Genomic DNA, 25,232 nt, shown 5'->3' on the forward strand with positions numbered 1-25,232 from the left:
CTGCCATTCCAGGGTGCCTGATGCTGTCTTGTGGGTGCTGTGGTCATCCCAAGAGGGCATGGTGCACATAACCCATGCTGGCACTCACACGTGGATACAAATGAACATAAATCTTTCTTGGATGTTGAGGCATAGCATTAGGGGCCTGGTGAGGCTTAAGTCAGACATATTGACAGTCATTTCTCATTGCTTCTCCTACTGAGAACACAGGCACATACACTAATGAAGCAATGCCTTTGGGTGTTCTGCATTCAACCTCTTGGGAATAAGGTTTTCCAGTCTTGGGTCCAAGATAAGGGCTTTTCTACCACATGCCTCTGAGAAATCCAGTTATGTCCATGGCCTTTCTTGGAATATCCTGTGAGAGATCACATCTGGGATTCAAGTCACAGGGTTTGCCTAACGGCCGACCCCAGGTTGCACAGGATACTGGTAGTAGCTTTCCTGGATCATTCAACCCATCCCACAAGCCCCAGTACAAAGCTCCTCAGATCTATCAGTAGGTAGCCAACATCAGGCCAGGATCTCAGATACGTGCTGACTACGCGAATGACCAATGCCTTCCTAACTTTTATTTCACAGATTTCCATTCTCTTCAGGCAAATGAAACTAACGTTCATAACCTGTATTATCATTGCAGGTGTTTCTTGAAATCCAAGGAAAACAAGCATGGGATATTTGGCAACTTTAAGATTCAAGTGTTTTCTAATGCGTTCACATTAAGTTTTCACACTTACTCAAGTTTCAAAAGATGGAGCACCTTCTACAGCCTCTCCTCAGATGCCAAAGTCATCCCCGCAGCCACAAGAGTTATCTCTTCCCTCCATTTCACCTTCCTTTCTTCTCATTGTGTATCCTCTGTAGTAGACATTTTAGTTACTTTAAAAACTCAGTTATGTGATATAAACACATTTTAGCTTTAATCCCAGGTGTCGGGTATGGGGCTGCCTTAGTTTGTTGACAGCTGTTAACTATGATAGTCTTGTGCTCTGGCAGGGGTGTGATCTTAGCCAGCTGCAGATAGTTTAATTCTGAGGACTCTGAGAGGGCATAATTGCCAGAGCCGGGAGAGAGAGCCAAGGATGCTCCAAGAATGAAAAGGAATGTTGGTGCTCCTTCCTGCTGTTTCTGATTGCTGTTGATGCAGTTTGAAGAGAGGAAGTTGGAGATATCCTGAAAGGAAGCTTGGGCATGCCCTGTGGAACCCAAGGACCCTAACCAGCAGGAAGTAGTTGAGAGAGCTAAGAGCCCCATTAAAATAGAGAAAAAGGCGCTACAATCCTCTTTCCAATTTCACATTCATAACACAGGATTATATATTATGCCCTAACATGCTTTAGTTTGTAGATTTTTGGCATGATAATAACAGCTATATGAGTGCCTGAAATATACATGATTGTGTTTTCATTCAACATTTTGTTAACTACTCCCAGACTATTAAACATAATGTAGTTGCTGCTATTTAATCTCAAGGATCCCCCTGAGTTTCAAATTTTGTAGCTACAAGGCTCTCCACATTCTGGGTTGTTTCATCATCTTACACATGAAGTTTGATATTGCTCCTCTGGGAAAAATCAAACTGTCATTCTCCCCATCTGGAAGACAGGTTTGTCTTTGCTCTCACTTGATTAGCCCAAAGGAGCCACCTTGCTGCAGAGTTTTGACACCTAACAGGTTTCTATATCTAAGAGGGAGGCAGGAAGTTCCATACTTTGTGGTGTAGTATAAGACAACTTTGTAACCCCGAAAAATCTGTGCCAAAGTTGGGAGTCATCTCATAGGTAGGGGACTTACCTGCAGTTGCTTCCCCTTGCTTCATTATGTCTGGCGCTTATAGTTGGGGGTGCTGTGGTTGATTCTCCCGCTCTGTGTGGGGAGCATGAAGGAGGGAGGAGCAAGCTGCACACATCTTCCTGTACCTCAAGGAGGAGAATGTGAGAGTGGATTGGCTCTCCAACAGAACCTGCCCATTGGACTTGGAGGGCTGCGCATCTTTGGGTTGAGTGTGGAGCATCCCCTAAAGGGGCAGTGAAGGCTAGCAGTGGCTTTCTGCTAGAGTTTACTAAAGTGCGTGGCTGTCTGTGCCCTGCCTGTAATTAGACACATGCCCACGTCTGCTGCACAAGGAAGGTGTGCATTGGAAGAGGGGTAGTCTTACATGGTGAGTATATTCCAAACTCTGTATTTTAATTGGCAAAGTTGGGGGTCATCTTATATGCCCAGTTGTCTTATACGCCAGAAAATATGGTAGATGGAAGTAGTACTTTCTTGTTCATTTATTGTGAATATAAAGCTCTTTAAAAACCAAAGTCTATTTTAAAAAATACTCCTAAAGATCTCCTAAATTATTGAGAGTAGTAAAGTTCCTTTAAGCTCTAACTTATAAAATGACCTATGTTGCCAAGGTCAAGCAGAAGGCCTTCTTTCTATCCTTGGTTTAGGGTGAACAGTCTTCTGCTGTTGTGAAAAACTGGGCCAGTTTAGACTTCAGTTTGTTGATTTTTCATGAGTTTCACATCATTCTTTGTGAGTCCCACTCATCTCACAGCCCTCTTATCTGCCCTTTGCTCTTGTAACCTTCACCACCCCCAAACACACACACACAAATAAACAAAACAAAGCAGAGAAAGCTCTTCTTCTGGAAGCTATATGATTCTATCTGCTGGGTTCTCCTATAGGAGCTGATTTTTGCTTTGCCAAACAGAGGGAAAGTTTCAAAACTCCTGAAAGTCAACTAAAGAAGCTCTGAACAACGAAAAGCATATTTTATAATATAGTAGGAAAAGATGCAGTAAGACTGGAATAAAAATTCTCTACAAATGTATGTACAATTTACACGATCTCATTAAAAACATTATTGTGTTTTCTTGGCAACCTAAGTTTTAAATTTTCTTATGTTTAATTATGTGTATATGGGTATGTCTGCGTGTGAGTATTTGAACATGTGAGTGCAATTGCACACAAATTCCAGAACAGGGTGTCAGATTAACTTGGCACCGGAGTTACAGGATTTGTGAGGTAGTCTACATAGGTGCAGGGACCCAATCCCAGATCCTCTTTGCAGCCAGTGCCCATGGCCCCATCTCTCCAGCCCCTCTCTGCACTTTGTATGGCCCTTGAAGAAAAAGTCATTATTGAAAGTCTTTATCTCAGTTGGGTCCAACTAAAATGGAGATACTGAAATGTTCATTTTGCTTCTCTTAGTGAAGTAGTTGGCTTTCATTACTTTCAAATGTTAACTCTGGGAATTAAGGCCGAGGAAATTAAAAAAAAAAAACATTTTGCTGTAGGTTTACACAAAGTGATTTATAGCAAATTAAGATGTAAGTTGATTATATTACTCTATCACACGTAACTTGGAACCAGATAAATCTATATTGTCTTACAAATGAAGGTCCTTTTAATTCTTTTTGTTTTTTTAAAACAATGTTTTACTATTAATTTGTTTATTCACTTTACATCATGGTGGTAGCCCCATCCCTCCTCACCTCCATCCCTCTTACCTCATGCCCCTCCCCTACTCCTCAGAAAAGCAGGGTTCTCCCCTCCCCACCCACAGCAGCTCATCAAGTCGCATCAGTACATGAGTACTTCCTCTTCCCCTGTGGCCTGGCAAGGCAGCCCTGCCAGGGGTAAGTGATCAGAGAGCATGCAACACAGTCCATGTCAAAGACAGCCTCCACTCCCTTTACTAGAGGATCACTAAACACCAATTAAAAGGAGCCAGGGCTGGGTGTAAGACTTTAATCCCAGCTCTCTGGGAGTCAGAGGTAGGGGGATCTCTGTGAGTTCAAGGCCAGCCTGGTGTACAAAGTCCACGGCAGCCAACGCTACACAGAGAAACCCTGTCACCTGGTGGGTGGGTGGGAAGGAGCCCAGCAGGTAAAAGCTCCTGCTGCCACATCTGGCAGCCTGAGTTCAATCCCTTGAGCCTACATGGCACACATGGCAGAAAGATAGAACCAACTCCTGCAAGCTGGCTTCTGAACTCCACATGTATGTGCATATGCCATGTGTACTAATTAAAATAGAAACATAACTTTTAAATAAAAGGTGTATTTTGAATATTAAATGTGACAAAATATTAAAATGTGTTGAATAGAACAGTATAGAATTTAAATGTATTTTATATAATGTATGTATTTTATGAAATTTATATAATATATATTTAAATTATAGAATAAAATAATAGGTTTCATTATGGAAATTTCACAAACTTATCTTTAATTTTTACAGAAAATTACAGTCAAGCATCTTTGAATTTTTTAGAGACTTTGTACTTTTAATGTACTGGAAAAAATAAAGACTGTGGTGTTTTTTTTTAATATTCTTGTTTTATATTGTGATATTAACATGAGATACTGGGGATAAACAAACACAGGTTATAGTTTAATAGTTATGTTTGTGTGTCAAGTTGATAGGGGCCAACTGTACTGTTAGTTTTTTGTCAACTTGACACCACCTAGAGATATGGAGGAAGAGGGAACCATAGTTGAAGAATTGCCTCCATCAGATTGGCCTATGGGGCATTTTCTTTTTTTTCCTTTTTTAATTTAATTTTATTAATTTATTCATCCCCTCCCTTGTATCCTCCCTCCCTCCCATTTTCCCCTTATTCCCCTCCCCTATGACTGTGACTGAGGGGGGGCCTCCTCCCCCTGTTTAGGCTCATAGGGTATCAAGTCTCTTCTTGGTAACTCGCTATCCTTCCTCTGAGTGCCACCAGGTCTCCCCCTCCAGGGGACATGGTCAAATATGAGGCACCAGAGTTGGTGAGAAAGTCAGACTCAACTCTCCACTCTACTGTGGAGAGTGTTCTGTCCATTGGCTAGATCTGGGTAGGGGTTTAAGGTTTACCACCTGTATTGTCCTTGTCTGGTGCCTTAGTTTGAGCGGGACCCCTGTGCCCAAATCTGCCTATCATAATGTTCTTCTTGTAGGTTTCTAGGACCCTCTAGATCCTTCTACTTTGCCATTCTCCCATGCTTCTGTCATCTAGAGTCCCAATAGGATGTCCTTCCCTCTGTCTCAGTTTCCTGGTAAGTGAAGGCTTTCATGGGACATGACTAATGGTTGATGAGGGAGAGCTCTGACCACTACGGCCAGTGTCTCCTGAGCCTGGGCTGGGTAAGATAGCCTAGCAAGCCAGAGAAACCCACCAAACAGCTTTCCTCCATCTTTCCTGCCTCTGCTCCTGTTCAAGTTCCTGCCGCCCCCTCCCCCCAATGATGGGCTGCGATTGTGAGTGCTCCCTTCCTTCCCTCTGTTGCTTTTGTTTTGTTTTGTTTTTTTCAAGAAAGCGTTTCTCTGTGTAGCCTTAGCTGTCCTGGACTCGCTTTGTAGACCAGGCTGGCCTTGAACTCACAGAGATCCGCCTACCTCAAACTCCCAAGTGCTGGGATTAAAGGTGTGTGCCACCACCCCCTGGCCCTCTGTTGCTTTTGGACAGTGTTTTATAACAGCAATATAGAAGGAATCTAGTACAGTCACTTAGGTTATATTTCAAATCCATTGAAAACAAAGTATCTAGAGCACTTTCTTGCAATAGGAATTTCAGAGAATATAATTTACACTGTCAATTCAACAATAATGATTTCCAAATTCTCTCTTCATTTTGGGGTCTAGCTTTCACCTCGGGTGCAGTGTCTCAGAGAGAAATATGGCACCAAGGAAGGATGAAGGAAAGAGCAAAAATATGCCAATATTTATACTGTTGCATTTTCCTCAGTTTTCTGCAACTGTTAACAGACTGGCGAGAACTGTGCTTTTGAGATAATGAGATCCCAGCTTATTCAGAGAATATATAATAAAAGCTTTATGAGAAAAACTAGAAACCAAAAAAAGAAAGTGCAAAAAAACCAGGTAAACTTAATTTTTAATAACATTTATTTACTACAAAGTACCAAAAATAACCGAATTTTAAACTTTGAAACAATGTAAGCAAATTGTTCATTACACTGGCATATCAATAGATCTTTGAAAGTTGTGCATGATACCATGATAGAAATATTACAAAAAATATGAACATATTTGAAATGTTATATCACAAAGGAAATATAATAAATGAATTATAGCATATTTTAACATGCTTTTCCTACTAACCTGGAAAAACAATCTCTTATAACAAAAAATTAATAGAAAAGAAATATTAACTACCTTGACAGTTTTCTTACTATATTATGCCTATAAAATATAGTTTGATATATATGCCAGCCAGTATTACTACCAAAAACAAAATTCAATTACTTTTATCTGTGGTCAGACCGAAACCAAGTATGACTTCACTTAAAAAAGAAAATATAAAATATATATGCCATTAATATTACTAATTTATGTCAATGGGAAAACATTATATGCAAATTATTACTTATGTTGTATTCTTTTTGTTACTCAGTCATTGCAATGCAGTCATTTTGCCATTTCAATATGTGAAATGAACAAATGCTAAATGTGTTTTTATGATATCTTTGCAACACATTATGCTGTTTCAGGAAACAAACAATATAAGATATTGTTATGTATCTATGTTCATGTGTGGAAGAAGATGCATGTGCTTCTGTGTGTGTGTACATGTGGGAGACAGAAGTAGGTATCTGGCATTTTATTTGCTATGCCACCCCAAGGATCTTTCTTTCTCTACCTTTTCAGCACTCAAGTTACAAGTTGTGCACTTTGGTGCTCAACCTTTTACACAAATACTAGAGATCTAAGCACAGATATGCTTGTGTGGTAAGCAACTGGATGACTGGGCAAGTTCCTTAACCTTGTGAAAATTATTAATTACTGACTTTACATACACTATTTCTGAGTAAGTCTAGGGTATATGAATTGAAGTTATTATTATGCCATATTTTAGAGTCTAAAATAAGTTGGACTCAGTACTCAAATGCGGTTAGTAGTATGGGACACAGATATCATATACACATATATATGTGTATATCATACATGGACTTACTTATAGCTAAGGAAATGTACAGGATTAAGATAATTTGTATAGAGTAAGAGAACTAAAAGAAATAAGGGGATATTATTGCAAAGATCCTAAATACCACCCAAAATTACAAAGGGTGGATACCCACCCTTAATGGAAAGTGGTGGAAACTTTACAGTGAGCCTACATCAAGGAAGTAGCTTGGGGGGATATTCAAACCTCAGGGCCTCTGCTATCTTTATTTACTGGCCCAGTGTTAAATCTCAATAGTCTCCCATAAGCAACCAAAACCAGCCTAATGTAAAACTCAGGGGATGAAAATATTGTCTTCAAAACCCACCACCCTTTCTACAAAGATAGGGAAAAGCTGTCACTGTCCTGCTTTGTGTGATGTGCCCACCAGCAAACCAAACACGATGGGCAAAGATAATAGCATAGCAGGATTTGATTATCCTATATTATTTACACACCACCATGGTCAGTAAAATGAAATATACCAATAATAACAAGAAATACACAGGAACTCTTGAAGTCCCCCAGTTTTTCCTAAGCTATTCTCTATGGGAAGCAGTTACATACCTACGCTCCCTAAGTATAATTTCCTATAACATAAGGACCTTATGGATTGAGTCTATTGGCCCAGGGAATAATATATAGTACTTAAGTGGTACATATCAGGTTGAAACACTTTTGGACTGTGAAATCTACTCAGTGTAAGTGATCCAGTTCATGTCACCCCTCTGTGCAAGCTCTAGCATTGCCTTCAGTTGTAGTTGTACAACGGCAAACTTCTGTCTGTCTAAACTGCCCTGAAAATGCCATTGTTCAAAGCAATGTATAGGGATAGGATAAATCACGTATTTTAGTTCCATCAAAGGTGTCAAATTATTCATGACATTCACAAGCACAGGCATTGTGACGGGGTTAGAAGCAAAGGCCAGGACACGAAGATGGATACATTTAGTTAGGGCAGTGATAAGAACAGAAATTGCAGAATCATTTAAAAGGCAGTGGTTTATCTCTAGATGCTGAAGTGTACCAGAGAGATTTACCAAAAGAGTGTGAATGGGCTCGACATTATCCCAATACATTGCATTGTTACTAAGATTCAATAGCTTTAGCCTGGTGACCTGAGGGCTCAGGGACAGAAATCTGAAGTCTCTGTAGGAAAGATCACAGAATGGCAGATACAAGAATTCCAAACAAGGTGGTAGGACTCTGTAGGGAGAAAATAAAACAAAAAAAAATATTCTGAAGAACGAAGACTGAATGAGGAAAACTATACCTTTATATCTAGAATAAAGTACTTTCCACATGTATTATATGTGAGTATCAAAGTGCTTTAGTTCACTTAATAGTTTTGTGACTAAGGAAATTTTTGTTTCTTAGTTCTGGGTGTCCTGGAACTATGTAGACCATGATGGCCTTGAACTCACGGAATCTATCTGCCTTTGCATCTTGAGTGCTGAGATTAAAAGTACATGCCACTATGCCCAGCTGTAAGTTTAGTTTTCAACAGTGAGATACAATTTCTTTTCAACTTTAGGATTGTGTACAATATATTATAATTGATGGTTCTAAGAACTATAATTCAGTACTCACAATATTATCCACTGTAGATTTTAGTTCACCTTTTTAGTTGAGAGAGCAGAGAACTGAAAATTCCCTTTGGCCAGTGACCAAAGAACAACCTCTTCTTTCATGGCCTATATCTTGGAGATTCTAGATTAGCAAAGTGATCTAACATTATGCACTTATGGACATCTATAATTATGTGCATCAGTGCTACAGGAATAATGTCTTCCTCCATCTCGGTCCTCTTCCTCATATCTAGAGGGTTAGTGTTTTTTTTTCAAATTTAGATTTTTGTACTCACATTTTGTTTTCCCATAAGTGACAAAGTGGAATGCATAAAAAGCTCTGAGGGGCTTAGGTATATAAAAGAATGTTTCCTGTCCAGTCTCAAGTAAGCTATTGAGGAAACCCAGGGATCTACCCCCCAAACTCTTACCTGAGAACTTTGTCCAGATGATTTTTGAGGCGGAATGAAGTCAAGTTGAGTTCCTTGAGGCTTTCCATACGCTGCAAGTGACTGAGAAAAATTTTAAAGACTTTCCCATTCAGAGATCTAAAAGTGATATTATATAGACTAAGGCTTTTTAAGTGGACCATCCGAGACAGGATGCTGGTGATACCACTCAGCGAGCCCTTCTCCACTGACAACTGATCAACACATTTGAGATCAAGAAATTTCAAGGTGCATTTGCACTCACACAAGTTCTCAACTTGCAAATCTCGACAGCACACATGCAAAGACCCTGCACTCTCTGCGATTTTACCCTTAAGCAAAACCAAAAATTGCCTTTCCATTAAGGAGCCATCAAGGGAAAGGTCTACCAGTAATTCTACAGGCTTGGGTGACTGAGTCTTGAACTTTGAATTTACAGTAGAAGGCAGTTCTTCTTTTTTCATGATAGAACGGCCAGAAAAAGCACAAGAATAAAAACAGAATGGTGATTTGCTGCTGACTTCAGGGCATGTGGTCCTACAGTCAGTGTCCTGCCTTAAATCTAGGATCTTCAACTTAGTTCTCCTGTAGGGATAAAAGGAGATAGAATATTTGAGAAATAACAAATGATAATGAAACCTAGTATGATCAATGATGACATACAAGAACAAATCATTTCATCCATAGCTGTATACTAATTACCAACAATTCTTTCCTATGAAATTTTAGTCTCCTCCCCCCATCCTTTATACACCTTAAATCATCTCCAGTCTTTTACAAAAAGATTTATTTATTTATTATTATTATGTATACAATGCTCTGCCTGCATGTACCCCTGCAGGCCAGAAGAGGACATCAGATCACATTATAGATGGTTGTGAGCCATCGTGTGGTTGCTGGGAATTGAACTCAGGACCTCTGGTAGAGTAACCAGTGCTCTTAACCTCTGAGCCATCTCTCCAGCCCCTCGTCTCTAGTCTTAAAGCTCCTGTTTTTTCTCTTATGTAATAGTTCATGTTACATAAACCCCTCAATAATACTCCCCTAATAACAGTTTTCATAACGAATATTGAAGATCTAAGTCTTCAACTTAAGCATTTGGCCAACAGCCTCACACACATATCTTCAGCATTCACTAGCTACTACTTCCAGGAGAGTAGTATGCTGTGGTATAACCTCCTGTGTCTTACTATGTCTCTATTATATGATCTTACCGAGAAGCAGAGTTCTGTGCAGGACATACTGGAAGATTCTCAATCATGGCTTTCAGGAGTTCATGTTGAGCATCCTGTATAATTAATGGCCCAATATGGAGACAGTAAAAGGGCCAAACTTTAATCATCGCACTCAATACATTCTTATGCCCACCCTCGAAGGCAGCAATGAACAATGGAACAAAAAGATCTCTTGGAATATCCCCCAGAGCTTGGATAGCTGCAGACTCGTTGCTCAGCAGACTCTGCATAGCAAGATTCAGCAGTGTGTTTGGGGTCTCTGCATCCATCTTTGTGAACCTACATCAGGATGAGAAACATTTAGAAGTTCTGGGAAAATACACAGTCTCTTCTTTGAAACAAATGGTAGAACATTTAAAAACTAAATGGTGACTCAGATGGCCACCACTAGATACCTTTACTATAGACACAGAATAGAAATTGACTTGTGAGTGTAAAAGGTAGGGGTGTGTGTGTGTGTGTGTGTGTATGTGTGTGACTATTTACTTCCTTTTGGAGATTGCCTACTCCATCATATATATATATACACACACATATATATACATATATATGTGATATATGTATATGATATATGTATAAGATAAAACACAATTGAAATGGGTAGTAAGTAAGCAGAAAAAATTTTGGTCACTTAGCTACTACATGGCTCCTGGTATTTTCCTTTAGCAGTGTACAAGCCATGGTGAAATAAAAGATAAATCTAAAGAAAGTGGAACAACAGAAAATGTTAAAGAATCAAATTAATTTGATTAAAAAGAAAAAGAATGACATGCTAGGCCATGAATTGTCATACTCCTATCACTATATTTGTGGCAGATGAAGTTATACCAAAACTGTACAAGATACACATGAAGAAGGATGGTTAAGAGCTTATTGTCCTCAAACAAATTCAGAAAAACTAGTCACAAATTAAGCCTAAAGATGAAAAAGAAATCAGAAAAAATGGGGTACAGGGTACAGTTTAGGGCCGAGACTTAAAAAAACTGTTCAATTTAAACCTGTATGCTGTCTCACATGTGGTAAGTAGATAGTCAATCTGATAAAGATCTGGGATTGGTGCCAGGAGTTGGGGTGGCAAAGCACAGTTGGATATGATTCATGTAAGCTAGAAGCTGGTATTAACATAATACAATGAATCTCATTAAGATGTATTATGAATATGCATTACAAATAATCAATATCAAATGAGTATAAATTAAGCTATATGGATGGTTTAGAACTGCAATACTTAAAACACAGTCTCTGGGGGAAAATAAACTGATGTGGGTAGGAGAAGCACTCAAGAAAATTTGTTAATGATGGGAAAAGAAACAAAAGGAGAGAATTAAGAATCTTGCTTCCTGCTGTTTGGCTGCCTCACAGAAATCTAGACTGGCTGATCCACCTGTCTGGTGGGCTCAGTTTTCTGCTTCTTTGAGTCCAGATTGTCACAACACTCTTAAGATTTTATTCTACTGTCGGAACAGAAGCAGCAGCAGCAACAACAACAACAACCCCCCTAAAACGCCTACACAACACCAACGAACAGAAAATAGCATGATTAAATTAGATAAATTATAAAACAATGTAGTATGAATAAGAAAAATGAAGAAAAATTCCAAGCCAAAACATTAAACCATCAGAACAGAAAATTACTGTTGCTTATCACCTACCTAGTATGGTACGTTGCTACAGCATCCAGTACACATTACAACATTGTCCTTGGATAAAATAACTTGATGACTATAAAATTACCATAGCTAAGAACAAAGAAGTGCTATGTTTTCTTGAGGCTTCCAGGATTTCAATCTCAGGGACACAACATTCAAGCAGTGCTGAAAATGTGTTCCATGGTCTTAAGAAAGATGGTCTTCAGTTATAGCTCAGGGTGCAAGAGAGTTTAGTTACATCTTTGTGAAGAACTTTCTTTTGTGTGAAGCAGAAGTCAAATAGTCTTGAAACAAAGGGACTGAGAAGTATCAAGAAGCCAAGTAGTTGATTTCACACAATGTTACAAATGTTAGTGAAATGTATTCAAGGATTTGCTGTTTGTGCCATGTTATAGGGACAACCAGACAGGAGCCTGCTGTCAGAGAGTATAACAGGAGTTTAACTATTGTTAGTGAGGCCTCACCCAGCAACTGATGGAAAATGATACCGAGACCCACAGCCACATATTAGGTGGTGCTTGGGGAATCCTGCAGAAGAGTGGGTAGAAGGATAAACAGAGCTGGAGGGATCAAGGACACCACAAGAAAACACATAGAATCAACTAACCTGGGCCCAAAGAGGCTTACCGAACCGCCAAACAGACTTTAACCTAGCCCCCCACCAGTAACAAATGTGCAACATGATCTTCATGTGGGACCCGCTAAAACAGGAACAGGGGTTGCCTCTGACTCTGTTGCCTGCTTTTGGATCCCGTTCTCCTAACTGGACAATAGAAGAAGATGCAGCTAGTCCCAGTGCAACCTGATGTCAAGGTAGGCTAATACTCATGCGATGTCATGCTTCTCTGAAGGGAAAGTGCAGGAGGAAATTGGGGAGGTGAGGTGAGAGGGAGAGACTAGGAGGAGAAGAGGGAGGGGAAGCTGCAATCTGGGATATATAAAGTAAATCAGTAACGTACTTAATAAAAAGTTTTGGTAGTTGAAAAATAAAAAAATGCATCCTATTCTCTCATGTAAGAAGGCAATGAGAGAAAGCACGTTACATTTCCTTTGTGCAAAATAAATACAAGTAATATTAGAGAAGAAAGTAAAGGGAGATGTTATCCATCCCTACAGTGAAGGGGGAGAAAAAAGGAAATAACAACAGGGTAGGGAGGATGAGGAAGGACTGGTACTCTTCCAAATACACGTTTTATATTGGATTATCTGAGTAGCAGTAATATTCCTCATACCCAAAACAGAAATAAAATTGAACTGTTAAAGCAGCAGCCCTGCATCTTATGAGGACTTCATGTCTGGTGTCAGGTATCATTTATTAGCCACTGCTAAAACACTATGCTGAACATATCTACCACACCAAAATGCACAGACGCAAGTATGAATGCCACCAGAGCAGGCATTTACATCACAACTGCACAATTTCAAGACAGTCATAATAAACCATGAAACTCTAGGGTAAAATAACCTTAGAAGGTATTTGCATACTACCTGGTAAACAGCAAGAGTTAGAGTAAAACCTGAGTGTGACTGCATATCAGGAGGTGGGAGCAGATGGTTCAAGATACTCTCAACTATACAGTGAGTTAAAAATCCACCATGGGCTCTATGATATTCTTTCTCAAAATCCACAAGTAAAAGACAAGTTTGGGTAAGAAAAGATGGACTATTAAAAAGGAGAAAGATTAAAACATCAGGAATCACAAAGGAAACGCTAGGATGACTGAAAGGTACTGAAACACAGAAGGGCTATTGATTCATCCAAGAGTAACAAGATCTCAAAAGCCCCAGCACCAACTAGTTCCATGGTGAGGGTAGTAGGAATGAGGAAAAGGCACTTCCAAATATAATGTGTCTCCAGTTTAAAAAGGTGGGCGGTGGAGGGGATACTCCAATCCCAAAGGTCAGCCCATGAGTCTCACAAGCCTTAATTCAATCTCGGAAATTTGGCAACAGTGACCCTGCTGTTGGCAGTGGAGAGGGGGAAATGTAGTTTTTTTCCCTCTCTGCTGTTTCAGAGGGCTATCCAACAAGGTACAATCTTGAGAGAGGCCAACTCCTGGAGATAAAAATGTTGGGGTAAATAAGGAAACAAGGAGCAACTGCAAAAGGAGCAGCTGGCAGAGCAGCTTTGTGGGAGACCCCTGTAGAAGGCAGTGATGAGTTTGGCGAATGACAGACCAGTACACTCTGAGAATCGCATCCTTCTGTGATGTAGAGGCCACCACTCAGAGGTCATGTCCCATGTGTGTTAATAAGCAAGGTCCAGCACCAAATGATAACTGAGGGCACTAAGGATCCCATGCTGGAGGGGGCAGAGCAGCTCTGCGTCCAGAACCACTTACCTTCTGTATGGTTCAATGCTGGGGAAACTGCGAATCTGAGTTTCAGGTCCACGAAGGCCTTAGGGGCAGCAGCCTCCTCCGTCTCACAGGTGGTCTACAGTTGGCCAAGAAAAAAAACAACACAATGAGACCAAAATCCCAACACAAATCTCAGCGCTCTATTTCCTACTCTTGGCTATCCTCTTTATTTATTTCATTCATTTATTATTATTCCTACTTTTAAAACAGAACATTTTATTAATTATTTGAAAATTTCATACATGCATACTATGTATTCTGTTCATATTCAAATCCAGTCCTGTCCCTAAATCCTCCTAGATCCATCCCCACCTCTAAACTCCTCCCAATTATATGTGCTCTTTTCCTAGCAATTAATGCTTCTCCTTTTACCCACATTGAATTTTAACTTCACAGTTTACTCTACACTATTTCTGCCAGTATCTGCATCATAGCTGTTGGGGAACCGTAGTTGGTTTTAATACTTTCTCTGCATTTGTATAGTTTAATTAGCTATTACAGTGATTTCTTTTCTTCTTTCTTTTTGGGACTTAAGACTGAGCCCTCTACAGATAGTTATCTAGTGGGAAAAAAAGGTAAACCTGAGGACATACACATCCAAAATCACATAGGAATCCTAACACAGAAATATAAATAAAATATGAAAATGCAAGGAAAATGAATATATCTCAGCAAATGCCATACCAACAAAACAAAACAAAACACCCCACAAAAACAAAAATGCTGAAGTGTTTAAAATGCTGGACAAATAGTTTGAAAGTATACTTGAGGGGGCTGAAGAAATAGCTCAACAGCTGCTCTTCCAGAGAATCTGGGTTCAACTCCCAGCCACCATGTGGCAACTTTACAACGGTCTGTAACTCTAGTTTCAGGGACATCCAACAGACCTGCACAGATGTACGTGCAGGCAAAGCACTAATGCACATAGAATTAAATACATTATTAAAAAAGAAAGTATATTTGGAAAAAATTCAAGAACTTTCCTGCATATGAATGAAGTGAGGAAATTAACTCAGAACATGTATATAGATGAGAAAGCCATAAGGAGTTTGAAAGAACAAGCAGAAATTCTGAAAATTAAGTCAATAAAAAACATAGAAAGTACCAGGCCGGCTTATGAGCTGGAAGGTAAAATAAACCTTTTCCTCCTCAAGTTACTTTTGGTTATGGCGTTTATCACAGCAACAAGAGAGCAAACTAGGACAGTTTTCCATTCAATATTCCATTCAATAGCTACAGAATACACATCTCTCAGCAGTCCATGGGACAATTTGTGATACAGATAACAATTTAGGTCACTAAACAAGTAAAAAATTATTAAAAATAAAAGCAGCATTTTCTATCTTACACAATCATAAAGCAGTAAAACTATAAATCACCATCAAGGGAAATGACAGAAATGAAACAGTCTAGATAAAATTGAATATCACACCCCAATGATCAATAGGTCAGTGAAGAAATCAGGGAGGATGTTAAAATTCTTGAAATCAGTTTCGGGAACGCTAAGAAACTCTCCAAGCATTACAGGCTACTGCCATTGCCCTTGGACTTGGAGTTGAAGGTATGACCCTACTGTGGAAGACAGCATGTATTTTAGGCACAGGAGTTGGAGGAATTGAAGTGGAAAAGGTCTTAAAGTCTCTTCCCCAAGAATGAGTTCTTACAGTATTCAATGGTGCTATGCAAGCTGCCAAGGGAGAAATGCAATCAGCTGTCATAAGTAGCTTCTTACTTTTCTATTGCTGTGAAGAGACACTGTGACCAAGGGAAAAAATAGAAGATCATTTAATTAGGGGGGTTGCTTACAGTTTCAGAGGCTTAGTTCAGGAGCATCAAGGTGAGGAGTCTGGTGACAGACAGACAGGCGTGGTGTTGGAAGAGTAGCTGAGAGCTTACTTCCCAATCTGCAAGTAGGAGGAAGAGAGAAAGTGAGAATGGGCCTTGCACTGGCTTTTGAAACCTCAAATCTGGCTCCCAATGATACACCTTCTCCAACAAGCCCACACCTCCTAATCCTTACTAAACAGGCCACCAACGGAATCAACCATTCACACACTTGAGTCGATGGAAGCCATTCTCATTCAAACCACCACATTCCACTCCTTGGCTCCCATAGGCCTGTAGCTACATCATAATGTGAATGGCACAGTCCAACTTCAAAAATCCCCAGCCTCAAGACCATTTAAAAATCCAGAGTCCAAAGTTCTTTTTTTCCAAGACTCAAGGCAATCTCTTTACCCCTGAAAAATCAAAGTCTAAAATCAAATTATACAATTATAACAAATAACCGCACAAACTATACATTACTATTCCAAAAGAGAGGAAGAACAGGGCCATAGTGAAGAAATACTGGACCAAAGCAAGACTGAAACCCAGCAAGGCAAATTCAGTATCTCTATGTCTGATGTTAAATGGCTTATTAGACGGCTCTTCATATCTCCCAATCCTCCCAGTATTATTGACTACATCATCAGTTTTCTTTAATGATGGAGCAAGTTTCCAAACACCTTTACACCTCTATCTTCCTTGATAAAACCAGAGCCATGTGGCTTAAGCTACCAAGTTCTTCTGCTTGCTTGGTCTAAACCTGCTGCTTCCGTGACTTACATTTGCACAAGCTTTCACTCAACAGTATGCCCTGGCATCAGAAATCCAAAAGTCCTGCTGAGACTGTCTTGCTGTCATTGCCCAACTGTTATCCATCAGCCAAATCCATATCTCAGGGAGACGGTTTGCAAATAGCCTGCTTTGCCTGAACAGACAGTTCCAATAGGAGGCCGTATATATATCCTTTGCAGCTCCATCAGCCTCTTTATACTCAAGCCCCCTGCCCACTCCTGCAAGAGGCTGGACCAGCTCTTTTCCCTTCACACAAGTTATGTTCCCATGGGAAAGTTGCTGCTCCTCCTCACTGCTGTGCTAATAAACATAGTCTTATCTGGTGAGAACAGACTTTGGTCTCTTTCATGCCTTTTGTTCCTTTATTGCTCCTAAATCTAACATTTTGGTATGGAAACCCAGAAGGGCTTTGAGGGCCCCTGCCTTGTAGTGGCTCCAATCCTTCTTCTGGGAATTTCTTGACTTCCTTACTGACCTTGACTACTCTTGAAAGTTGTTACTTCCGGACCACAGATACCTTCTGAACTCACTAAGTAGGCTAAACAGCCACTAGCTGCCATGTGAGAACCCCTGGCTGTTGCGGCTTCTGCTTCTGTGAACAGTGCAAATCCTGTGAATCAAACTTCAGTTCTTGGGATGTTTTGGTCTCTGTAGATCCAGATCAGGGCTGCAGGAAAGGACTGGAACAGCCTTCTATTATTGCCATTTATTTTCTCTACTCATTCTCCTCATGTTCCCCCTCCTTCTCAGACCTCCAGGTCTATCACAGCAGTACTTCAGTCCCCAATACCAACTTCTGTCCAAGTTACTTTTCTATTGCTGTGAAAGCACATCATGACCTAAGTAACTTAGCAAGCATTTAGTTGGGGGCTTACTTAGAATTTCAGAAGGCTAGACCGTGACCATCATGGCAGGAAGTGTGGTGGCAGACAGGCATGATGCTAAGCAGAAAGGGGTGTGTGGGGGAAGACTGAGCTCAATGTGGACTTTTAACTCCCAAGGCCCATGCCTGGAGACATGCCTCCTCCAACAACGCCACGCCTCCTAATCCTTCCTCAACAGTCCACCAAATGGGAACAAAGCATTCAAGTGTCTCAGCCTACAGAGGCAGTCTCATCTAAACCACACCACCACACCTATGAACCATTACAAAGACCAACAAGGCAAGAGACTATCTATGGTGCAATAGTGGCACCTTGATCTTCATGCTACCCAACAGCTAACTGGATTTAAAGGATCACTTAAGAGGAGGGAATTCATACCTGGTACTGTAAAGTTGGCCAGTTACCTGTGGCTGGTTTGTAGATGCCAGAGGAGAATGTACTATTTCCATTTTCCTAAGCCACTATTATATCTGACTGTATTCTAAGTACTTATCCTTATGCCCATGCTATGCCCATGAGCATAGCACTCATCCATTATCAAAAAAGTGTCTTTCAGCAACAGAGGGAGGAGCTTATTACAGAGATCCATAATTGGTCATATAAGGAGACTATGTGACTGGAGTACTCATCTCATACTGATGTCTACATGTAATTTGTGCAACTAAGGCTCAGGGAAAATCATGGAAGCAGAGGATGAAAAGACTGAAAGAGGCAGAGCAATAGCATATCTGTTGTGAGATAGCAGCCCAGAGACATGACAATGGAATCTCAACAATAACATTTGCCTAAATAAGACTTGCATTCTGACACCAGTTGACATGACAGTGTGGATAGAGACATTTTACAAGGCCCCATGACAACATGAAGAACAGCATGTAACTGATGCCTGCTGACAAAGGGAGAATCCACTCTCTCCAGAGATAATGTGTAGTAGGTTCCTGAGATTAAAACTTACAACACTTTTTAAGGCATAGGATGGTTGCACAGCCATAAACTAAGAGGACAGTCTAAGAAGGTGAAACATTCTATATCCTGAAGGGAATATTGTTACGCTCAGGTAGTAAAAGCAGAATAACTTTAGAAAGTCCCTGAGCACTGACTAGATTAATTAGACCCTTCCCTTTCTAAGCATATATAAGCAGGAAGAACTGCTGAGAAACTCTCAGACAAGACAAGCTGCTTGGAAGAGGCTCAGGCCAACTGAATGACCAGCAAAGAACACTCTCCAACCTGCTCTACTAACTATTGGCTGTGCAATGTCCTCCAGGCTTCCAGCATTTTTGAGATGTTACTTATGCTGGTGTGGGATTTGGTGATGCAGCTATTGTTGAATCATGTCTGTTTCCATAAGTAAACCCTCACCCATATTCCTGGAAGTAGCCCCATTAAAACTTATTGTTTTACTAAGTTTGACTTTAGTGGCATAAAGATTTACATTCCTTTGTTTTCAGTTCTCTATCTGTGGTGAGAATACATCTGTTCACATCTTCCCAAGAATTGTCACACAACAGATAAGACCCCTGACAGGCTATACAATCTCTAGTGGCCAGCTCTAAACACATGTAAATATGAGCAATGCTAAATGAACTCAGAAAGTGTGTGTGTGTGTGTGTGTGTGTGTGTGTGTGTGTGTGTGTGTGTACAAAACTTTAATAATTAAAGAGGAGGTCGTAAACTTGAGAGGAAGAAAAATACATGAGAGGAGCTGGGAAGGGCAGGGGATGGAAATGAGGTAAATACAGTACTCATAAGTGAAATTATCAAAAATAAAAACAGCCTGTTGTAGCCGCCATTGGAGACCAGCAGCAGCCATGGCCCTGTGGTACCCCATGGACATGGGCCTCAACAAAGGGCACAAGGTGATGAAGAAAGTCAGCAAGCCAAGGCACAGCAGCCTCACCAAGTTTGTGCCAGACATGATCAGGGAGGTGTGGCTTCATGCCCTATGAACAGCATGCCATGGAGCTGCCCAAGGTGTTCAAGGACAAGCCTGGGCTCAAGTTCACCAAGAAGAAGGTGGGCACACACATAGGGGCCAAGAGGAAGTGGGAGAAGCTTAGCAACATGCTGGCAGCCATGAGGAAGGCAGCAGCTGAGAAAGACTGATGCCTCCTCCTCCAATAAATGTTTGTGCTGCACCAAAATAAATAAATAAATAAATAAATAAAATAAAAACGAAAACTGCTTAAAATTAAAAAATATCTAAATAAAATGGAAACTTCTTAGCACCTGTGAGATACAGCAATAACCTATCTAAGAGGAATAGCTATAAATGATTCAATTAAAAAACTCAGAAATCACCAGGTGCGGTGGAGCATGCCTATAATCCTAACACTCAGGAGACAGAAGTAGGAGGAGCTCTGTGAATTCAAGACCAGCCTGGTCTACAAAGTCATTCTTGGACAGCCAAAACTATATACAGAGAAACCCTGACTCAAACAAACAAACAAACAAAACAACCCCTCAGAAATAAGGTAAATAGCTAATAATACATCTTGACAACCCCCCCAAAGAACAAACCAAACTCTAAATCAGTAAATGCAAAGGCTAAAAATTATAGGGACAAATATTAATAAGTTGGAGACTAAGACATAATGATGGTTTGAGATTAAAATAATGTGGCAATTTGAATAAGAATGGTCCCATCCACAATCATAAATTTTAATGTTTGGTCTATAGTTAGTAGAACTGTCTTGGGAGGATTAAGAGGATTGCCCTTCTTGGAGTGTCATGGGAGTGGGCTTTGGGGTTTCAAAACACCGTGCCAAGCCCACTCAGTAAGTCTGTCTCTCTGTCTCTTACTCTGCTTGCAACTTTCAGATCATATGTGAGCTATCAGCTACTGCTCCAGCTCCATGCCTGACTGCCTCCAAACTCCCCACCTTTTTGGACATAAACTAACCCTCTGAAACTATAAGCAAGGCCCCAATTAACTGCCTTTCCTTTGTACTGTGCTCTTCATAGCAATAGAAAAGTAATTAAAAAGTGGGTACCAGGGACTGCTCCATTGCTGTGACAGGTCTGACCTTTCTGTTTGTTTATGGAATGTGGGCTTTGTGGCTTTGAATTTGAACTCTTTCAAGTTAGGCCTCATGAGTCGTCCCAGTAGAAATTTGAAAGACAGTAACACTGAGAACTATGTCGACAATGGAGTCCCAGCTTGAGAGGTTTCAGAGGACAACAATAGTAGCAACTGGCCTAGAGACCAGTTCTAAGATGTTTTGGCAAAGAATGTGGCTGCTTTTTGCTGTTGTCCAAATAATGTGCAGAGGCTAAGTTGAGGAGTGTTAGACTAATGCTGTTGACAGGAGATTTCAAAACAATCCAGTATTGACTGTTGCATTATTAGTGATCTCTCTTAAGCAAATCTACACATCTCTTGTCACAATAGCCTACTGTTTTGTTGCTATTGCTCTTTGATATACTTTGAAAGCTGCTAATATTTACTCACTGGTTCTTGTATGTAAGAAGTCTTTCTCTCTTCTAGTGTCTTCTTTAATTTCTCTCTTCACTGTTGTGAGAATAGATTGTTCCAATTATATCATAGAGCAATAGCAACTAAGTCAGCATGTTATTGCAACAAAAGGAGATATGTAAGTCACTGGAATAAATAACCCAGAAATGAGAACATATATCCACAATCATCTGATTTTTTTTAAAAGTGCCCAGAAAAATAAAATAAAATAAAAAGTGCCCAGAATATCCACCAGAAAAAAAAAACCTGTTTTTAAGGAATGGAGCTGGTAAAAACTAGCCATCTAATGTAGAAGCATTAACTCATAGCCCTGTCTCTCACTCTTTACAAAAATCAATTGAAAATGCATCAAAGTTCCTAATGTAAGATGCAACATACTGAAACTTCTATAATAAGACAAGAGAAAAACACTTTAAGATATAGACACAGCAAAGCTTCTTTAAAACCCATTCTGGAAACAGCTCAGGAAATAATAGCAAGAAGTGACAAACTAAACTTCATGAAAGAATAGCTATCACACTTTACTTATATATTTCACACAGAATAAATACTTAGAATCTTCAAAGAACTTAAAACATTAAATATAGACGCCACCACATGGATAAATGACAAATGACAAATCAACTGAACAGGTATCAAGAGAAGAAATACAAATGGTTAATAAGTACACATAAATGCTTAACTTCCCTAGTCATAATAAAAATGATAATCAGAAGTGCATTGAGATGCTACATGACAACAAATGTTGATGAGGAGGTAAGGGAAAGGAGCTCTTATATCATGCTGGTGAAAATACGAAAATCCTCATGGAGGAGCCTGACAGAAAAAGAAAACTAGAACTATCTTACTGTCCATACATACCATTCAAAGCAATCTAAATGAGCACACTATAGAGATACCTGCACATTCACATTTCTTATGTTACTTTTCACAATAACCCAGGAATGGAATCAGCCCAGAATGCTATCAACAGATGAGTGGATCCAAGAAATAAGGTAGGTGTACATAGGCAATGAAGTTGTTACCAATTGGCAAAAAGAAACAAATTGTGCCATTTGTAAAACAAAACAAAACAGAACCAAAACCAAATACATGGAACCAAAAACCATCAAGTTATTCAAAGTCATCCAGTTTCAGGAAGACAATATTCCATACTTTCTCTCATAGGGAAGAGCCTAGCTTTAAATATATTTTCACACATACACAAAATATGCCATGAAAGTAAAAAAGGGTCTGTTTGTGTGAAGGACAGAAATAATCTTAAAGAGGTTCAAGGGACAAGATAGGACACTGAGGGAAACAGGAGCAAAGGATATACTGAAAAGGTCATAATTTAACAATATTTTGCATAAACTTTTTTTAAGGGATAAAGCCACAGAAACTTAAGTACACTTCAAATGTTTCAGGCTTATACCCCTGGATGGGACTATGGAGAAATGACAACTAAATCCTGGGAGGTGTCCTGGAATACAAAGGAAATCGATTAAAATAACATATACACAATACTAATTGTACTCAGAAGATTATCAAAACAAAACTAAAAAGACATGAAGATGAAGCCAGGAGCAGAAAATGAGTGTGGGTATATATACACATGAAATTCCCAATAAACTTTATAATAAGAAATAAAGAATAATCCTGGAAAATTAAAATACGTAATAACTTACTAGTATTTCAATGCTAATCTCCTAGTTTTGACATTTTGATGATTTTTTTAATAAGATGTCCACAGTATAAATACCTGGGAAAACACATTTAAGGACTATAAAATAATTTACAGTGTTTTGGAGATGAAAATCAGGCCTGGAGGCCTGGGTGTGTAACTCTCACATTCAGGAGGCAGACAGGAAGATCCTGCAGCTCCTGAGTAGTCACCTCGGGGCACTGGTAGACTTTAAACTACTTGGAAATGAAATCACACTCAGGTGAATGGGCAGGTTTTTTTTTTTTTTATTACAGATGCAAAAGCATTTAAAATATAAATTAAACTGAAAGGTAAAAGGTATTGACTCAGGTAATTTTTTCTACTATTTTAAAAGCCTTGTACATAAAATCTATGAGATTAAAATTCAAATGAAGAAAAAAACAGGGTTTCTCTGTGTGTCCTTGGCTGTCCTGGACTCACTTTGTAGACCAGGCTGTCCTCGAACTCACAGAAATCTGCCTGCCTCTGCCTCTCAAGTGCTGGGATTAAAGGCGTGTGGCACCACCGCCAGGCTGTTTGTTTCTTGATACAAGATCTCACACTGTACCAGGCTGATGCGGAACTCAAAATCCACTTGCTTCAACCTCTGAAGCACCATCACGCCCAGACTATAAATATAAATATAAATCTTTGAAGAAAGGGTGTAAGGATGTGTCGAGGACTTTAAGCAGATAATGTTTTGAAATGATTGGTCACATAACCGAAGAGCCTCACACCTCAGGAACCAATGCCTTGAATAAGAATTCCAAAACCTTGGGTCTCTGTGGTTTGGTCCCAATAAGTTCAATTTATAAAAAGAAGTTTCTGTCGTTTACCTGAGTGGGCGAGTGGGGAGAATTTTCTGACTTTTCCAGTACCTCCGTTGCTGGAGCGGCTTTTTCCAGACGAAAGCACGGGATCTTCAAAAGCCGAGAGCTCGAGAGTGTGAGGACGCTAGTGCGTGAGGGCGCCAGAGCGTGGGGGCGTAAGAGCGCGGGGGCGCCAGAGCGTGGGGGCGTAAGAGCGCGGGGGCGTCAGAGCGCGGGGGCGCCAGAGCGTGGGGGCGTCAGAGCGCGGGGGCGCCAGAGCCTAAGGACCCCAGAGCCTGAGGACCCCAGAGCCCGAGGCCGCCAGAGCCTGAGGCCGCCAGAGCGTGCAGGGTCCTCAAAAGACTTTTGAAGCCCCCAATCGCTTCTTTTCAAATTTAGCGCTGTAACTGAAGGACTGCAATTGGATTAGCTTGGGTCAGCTGACTTCTCTCAGCCTCTTTTTTTTGCATATTATCATTCACAAGGCTACGAGGCTCCTGACCAACTATTCATATTTAGGTGCCTATGCAGCTGCCTACTTTTTTTTTTTTTTGAGAGAAGTTACTATATATGTGTAATATATGAGTGTGACTTACATACTGCCTGATTTGTGGATTCTACCAAGTCAGGTCTCAAACTTGATGGCTCAGTGGTTAAGAGAACTAGTGGTTCATCCAAAGGACCCAGGCTGGAAGGATACACAGAATGGCTCACAACTTTCAGTAACTTGCATTCCGTGGCATTCACCACACTCTTTTTGGCTTCCATCAACAACAGATGCCCTCTTCTGGTTCTTGTGGGCACCGCATGCACATGGTGCACAAAGATATGTGCATACACAACACTCATATTATACATTAAAAATATATTTGTTAGAAAACACTCTCATACAGTAATGTCCCTAGTTCTCTGAAGTATTAGTTGTGGAAATGATACTTGCCGTTGCGGCATTTGGGAGGCAGAAGTAGAAGACCCCTACAGTCTGTCCAAGACAAACCTGAACACAATAGCAAAACCCTCTCTTTAAAAACAGAAAACGAGGGCTGGAGAGATGGCTTAGTGGTAAAGAATATTTGGTGCTCTTGCAAAAGACACGCAGGTTCATTTTGCATCAATCACTTGGTGTCTCACAATCGTACATAACTTCCATTCCAGGAGATCCAGTGCTTTCTTCTGACCTCCATGAACACCAGGCAAAATACTCATATACATAAAATAAATACATCTAAAAATTTAAAACACAGAAAATAAAATTTACTCTTAGTTCTAAAAGTTTGGCAAATGGTTCTTACTTTTAGCAATTTTCCCCCTGGCATTTTATTTTTCTTACAGTTATTAATAAAGTGAAATCAAACTGATATCCTTTCCAGAAGTTGAGTTAGTTGATATTAACCACTTTGTGGTGTTGTATTATACGTTGTGTTGATGGATGCAATTTACTAATGTTTTACTGAGGATTTTTACAGATATGTATAAAAATACTGATCTATTTTTCTTCTAGAACCTTTAGTTTGGTTAGCACAGGGAGTCTTAGTGTCATAAGATAAAATAAGAAGCTGGTCATATTTATATCCTTGA

General features: G+C 39.9%; 1 protein-coding gene across 1 annotated transcript; it reads right to left on the bottom strand.

Moving 5' to 3' along the window:
- Positions 1-6,106: 6,106 nt before the first annotated feature.
- Positions 6,107-23,799, bottom strand: LOC311601795 (melanoma antigen preferentially expressed in tumors-like). Its single transcript, XM_084789532.1, has 6 exons — positions 23,682-23,799; positions 15,990-16,087; positions 14,166-14,259; positions 10,154-10,453; positions 8,943-9,524; positions 6,107-8,149 (listed from the first exon to the last, which is right to left on the bottom strand). Exons 4-6 carry the CDS (start codon positions 10,441-10,443, stop codon positions 7,636-7,638), a joined length of 1,386 nt encoding a protein of 461 aa, XP_084645658.1. The 5' UTR covers positions 10,444-10,453; positions 14,166-14,259; positions 15,990-16,087; positions 23,682-23,799; the 3' UTR covers positions 6,107-7,635.
- Positions 23,800-25,232: the final 1,433 nt, after the last annotated feature.

This window comes from Acomys minous, assembly GCF_964271855.1.
Source record: "Acomys minous genome assembly, chromosome: 7".
Classification (NCBI taxonomy): Eukaryota; Metazoa; Chordata; class Mammalia; order Rodentia; family Muridae; genus Acomys; species Acomys minous.

What these genes read in the sequence shown, in the direction of transcription:
- LOC311601795 (XM_084789532.1), bottom strand. Translation starts at nt 10,443, where the DNA reads ATGGATGCAGAGACCCCAAACACACTGCTGAATCTTGCTATGCAGAGT. An exon ending in GCACAGAACTCTGCTTCTCG is followed by an intron (nt 9,525 to 10,153) that starts GTAAGATCATAT and finishes TTATCCCTACAG; the next exon opens with GAGAACTAAGTTGAAGATCC. An exon ending in CATCTGGACAAAGTTCTCAG is followed by an intron (nt 8,150 to 8,942) that starts GTAAGAGTTTGG and finishes TTCTCCCTACAG; the next exon opens with AGTCCTACCACCTTGTTTGG.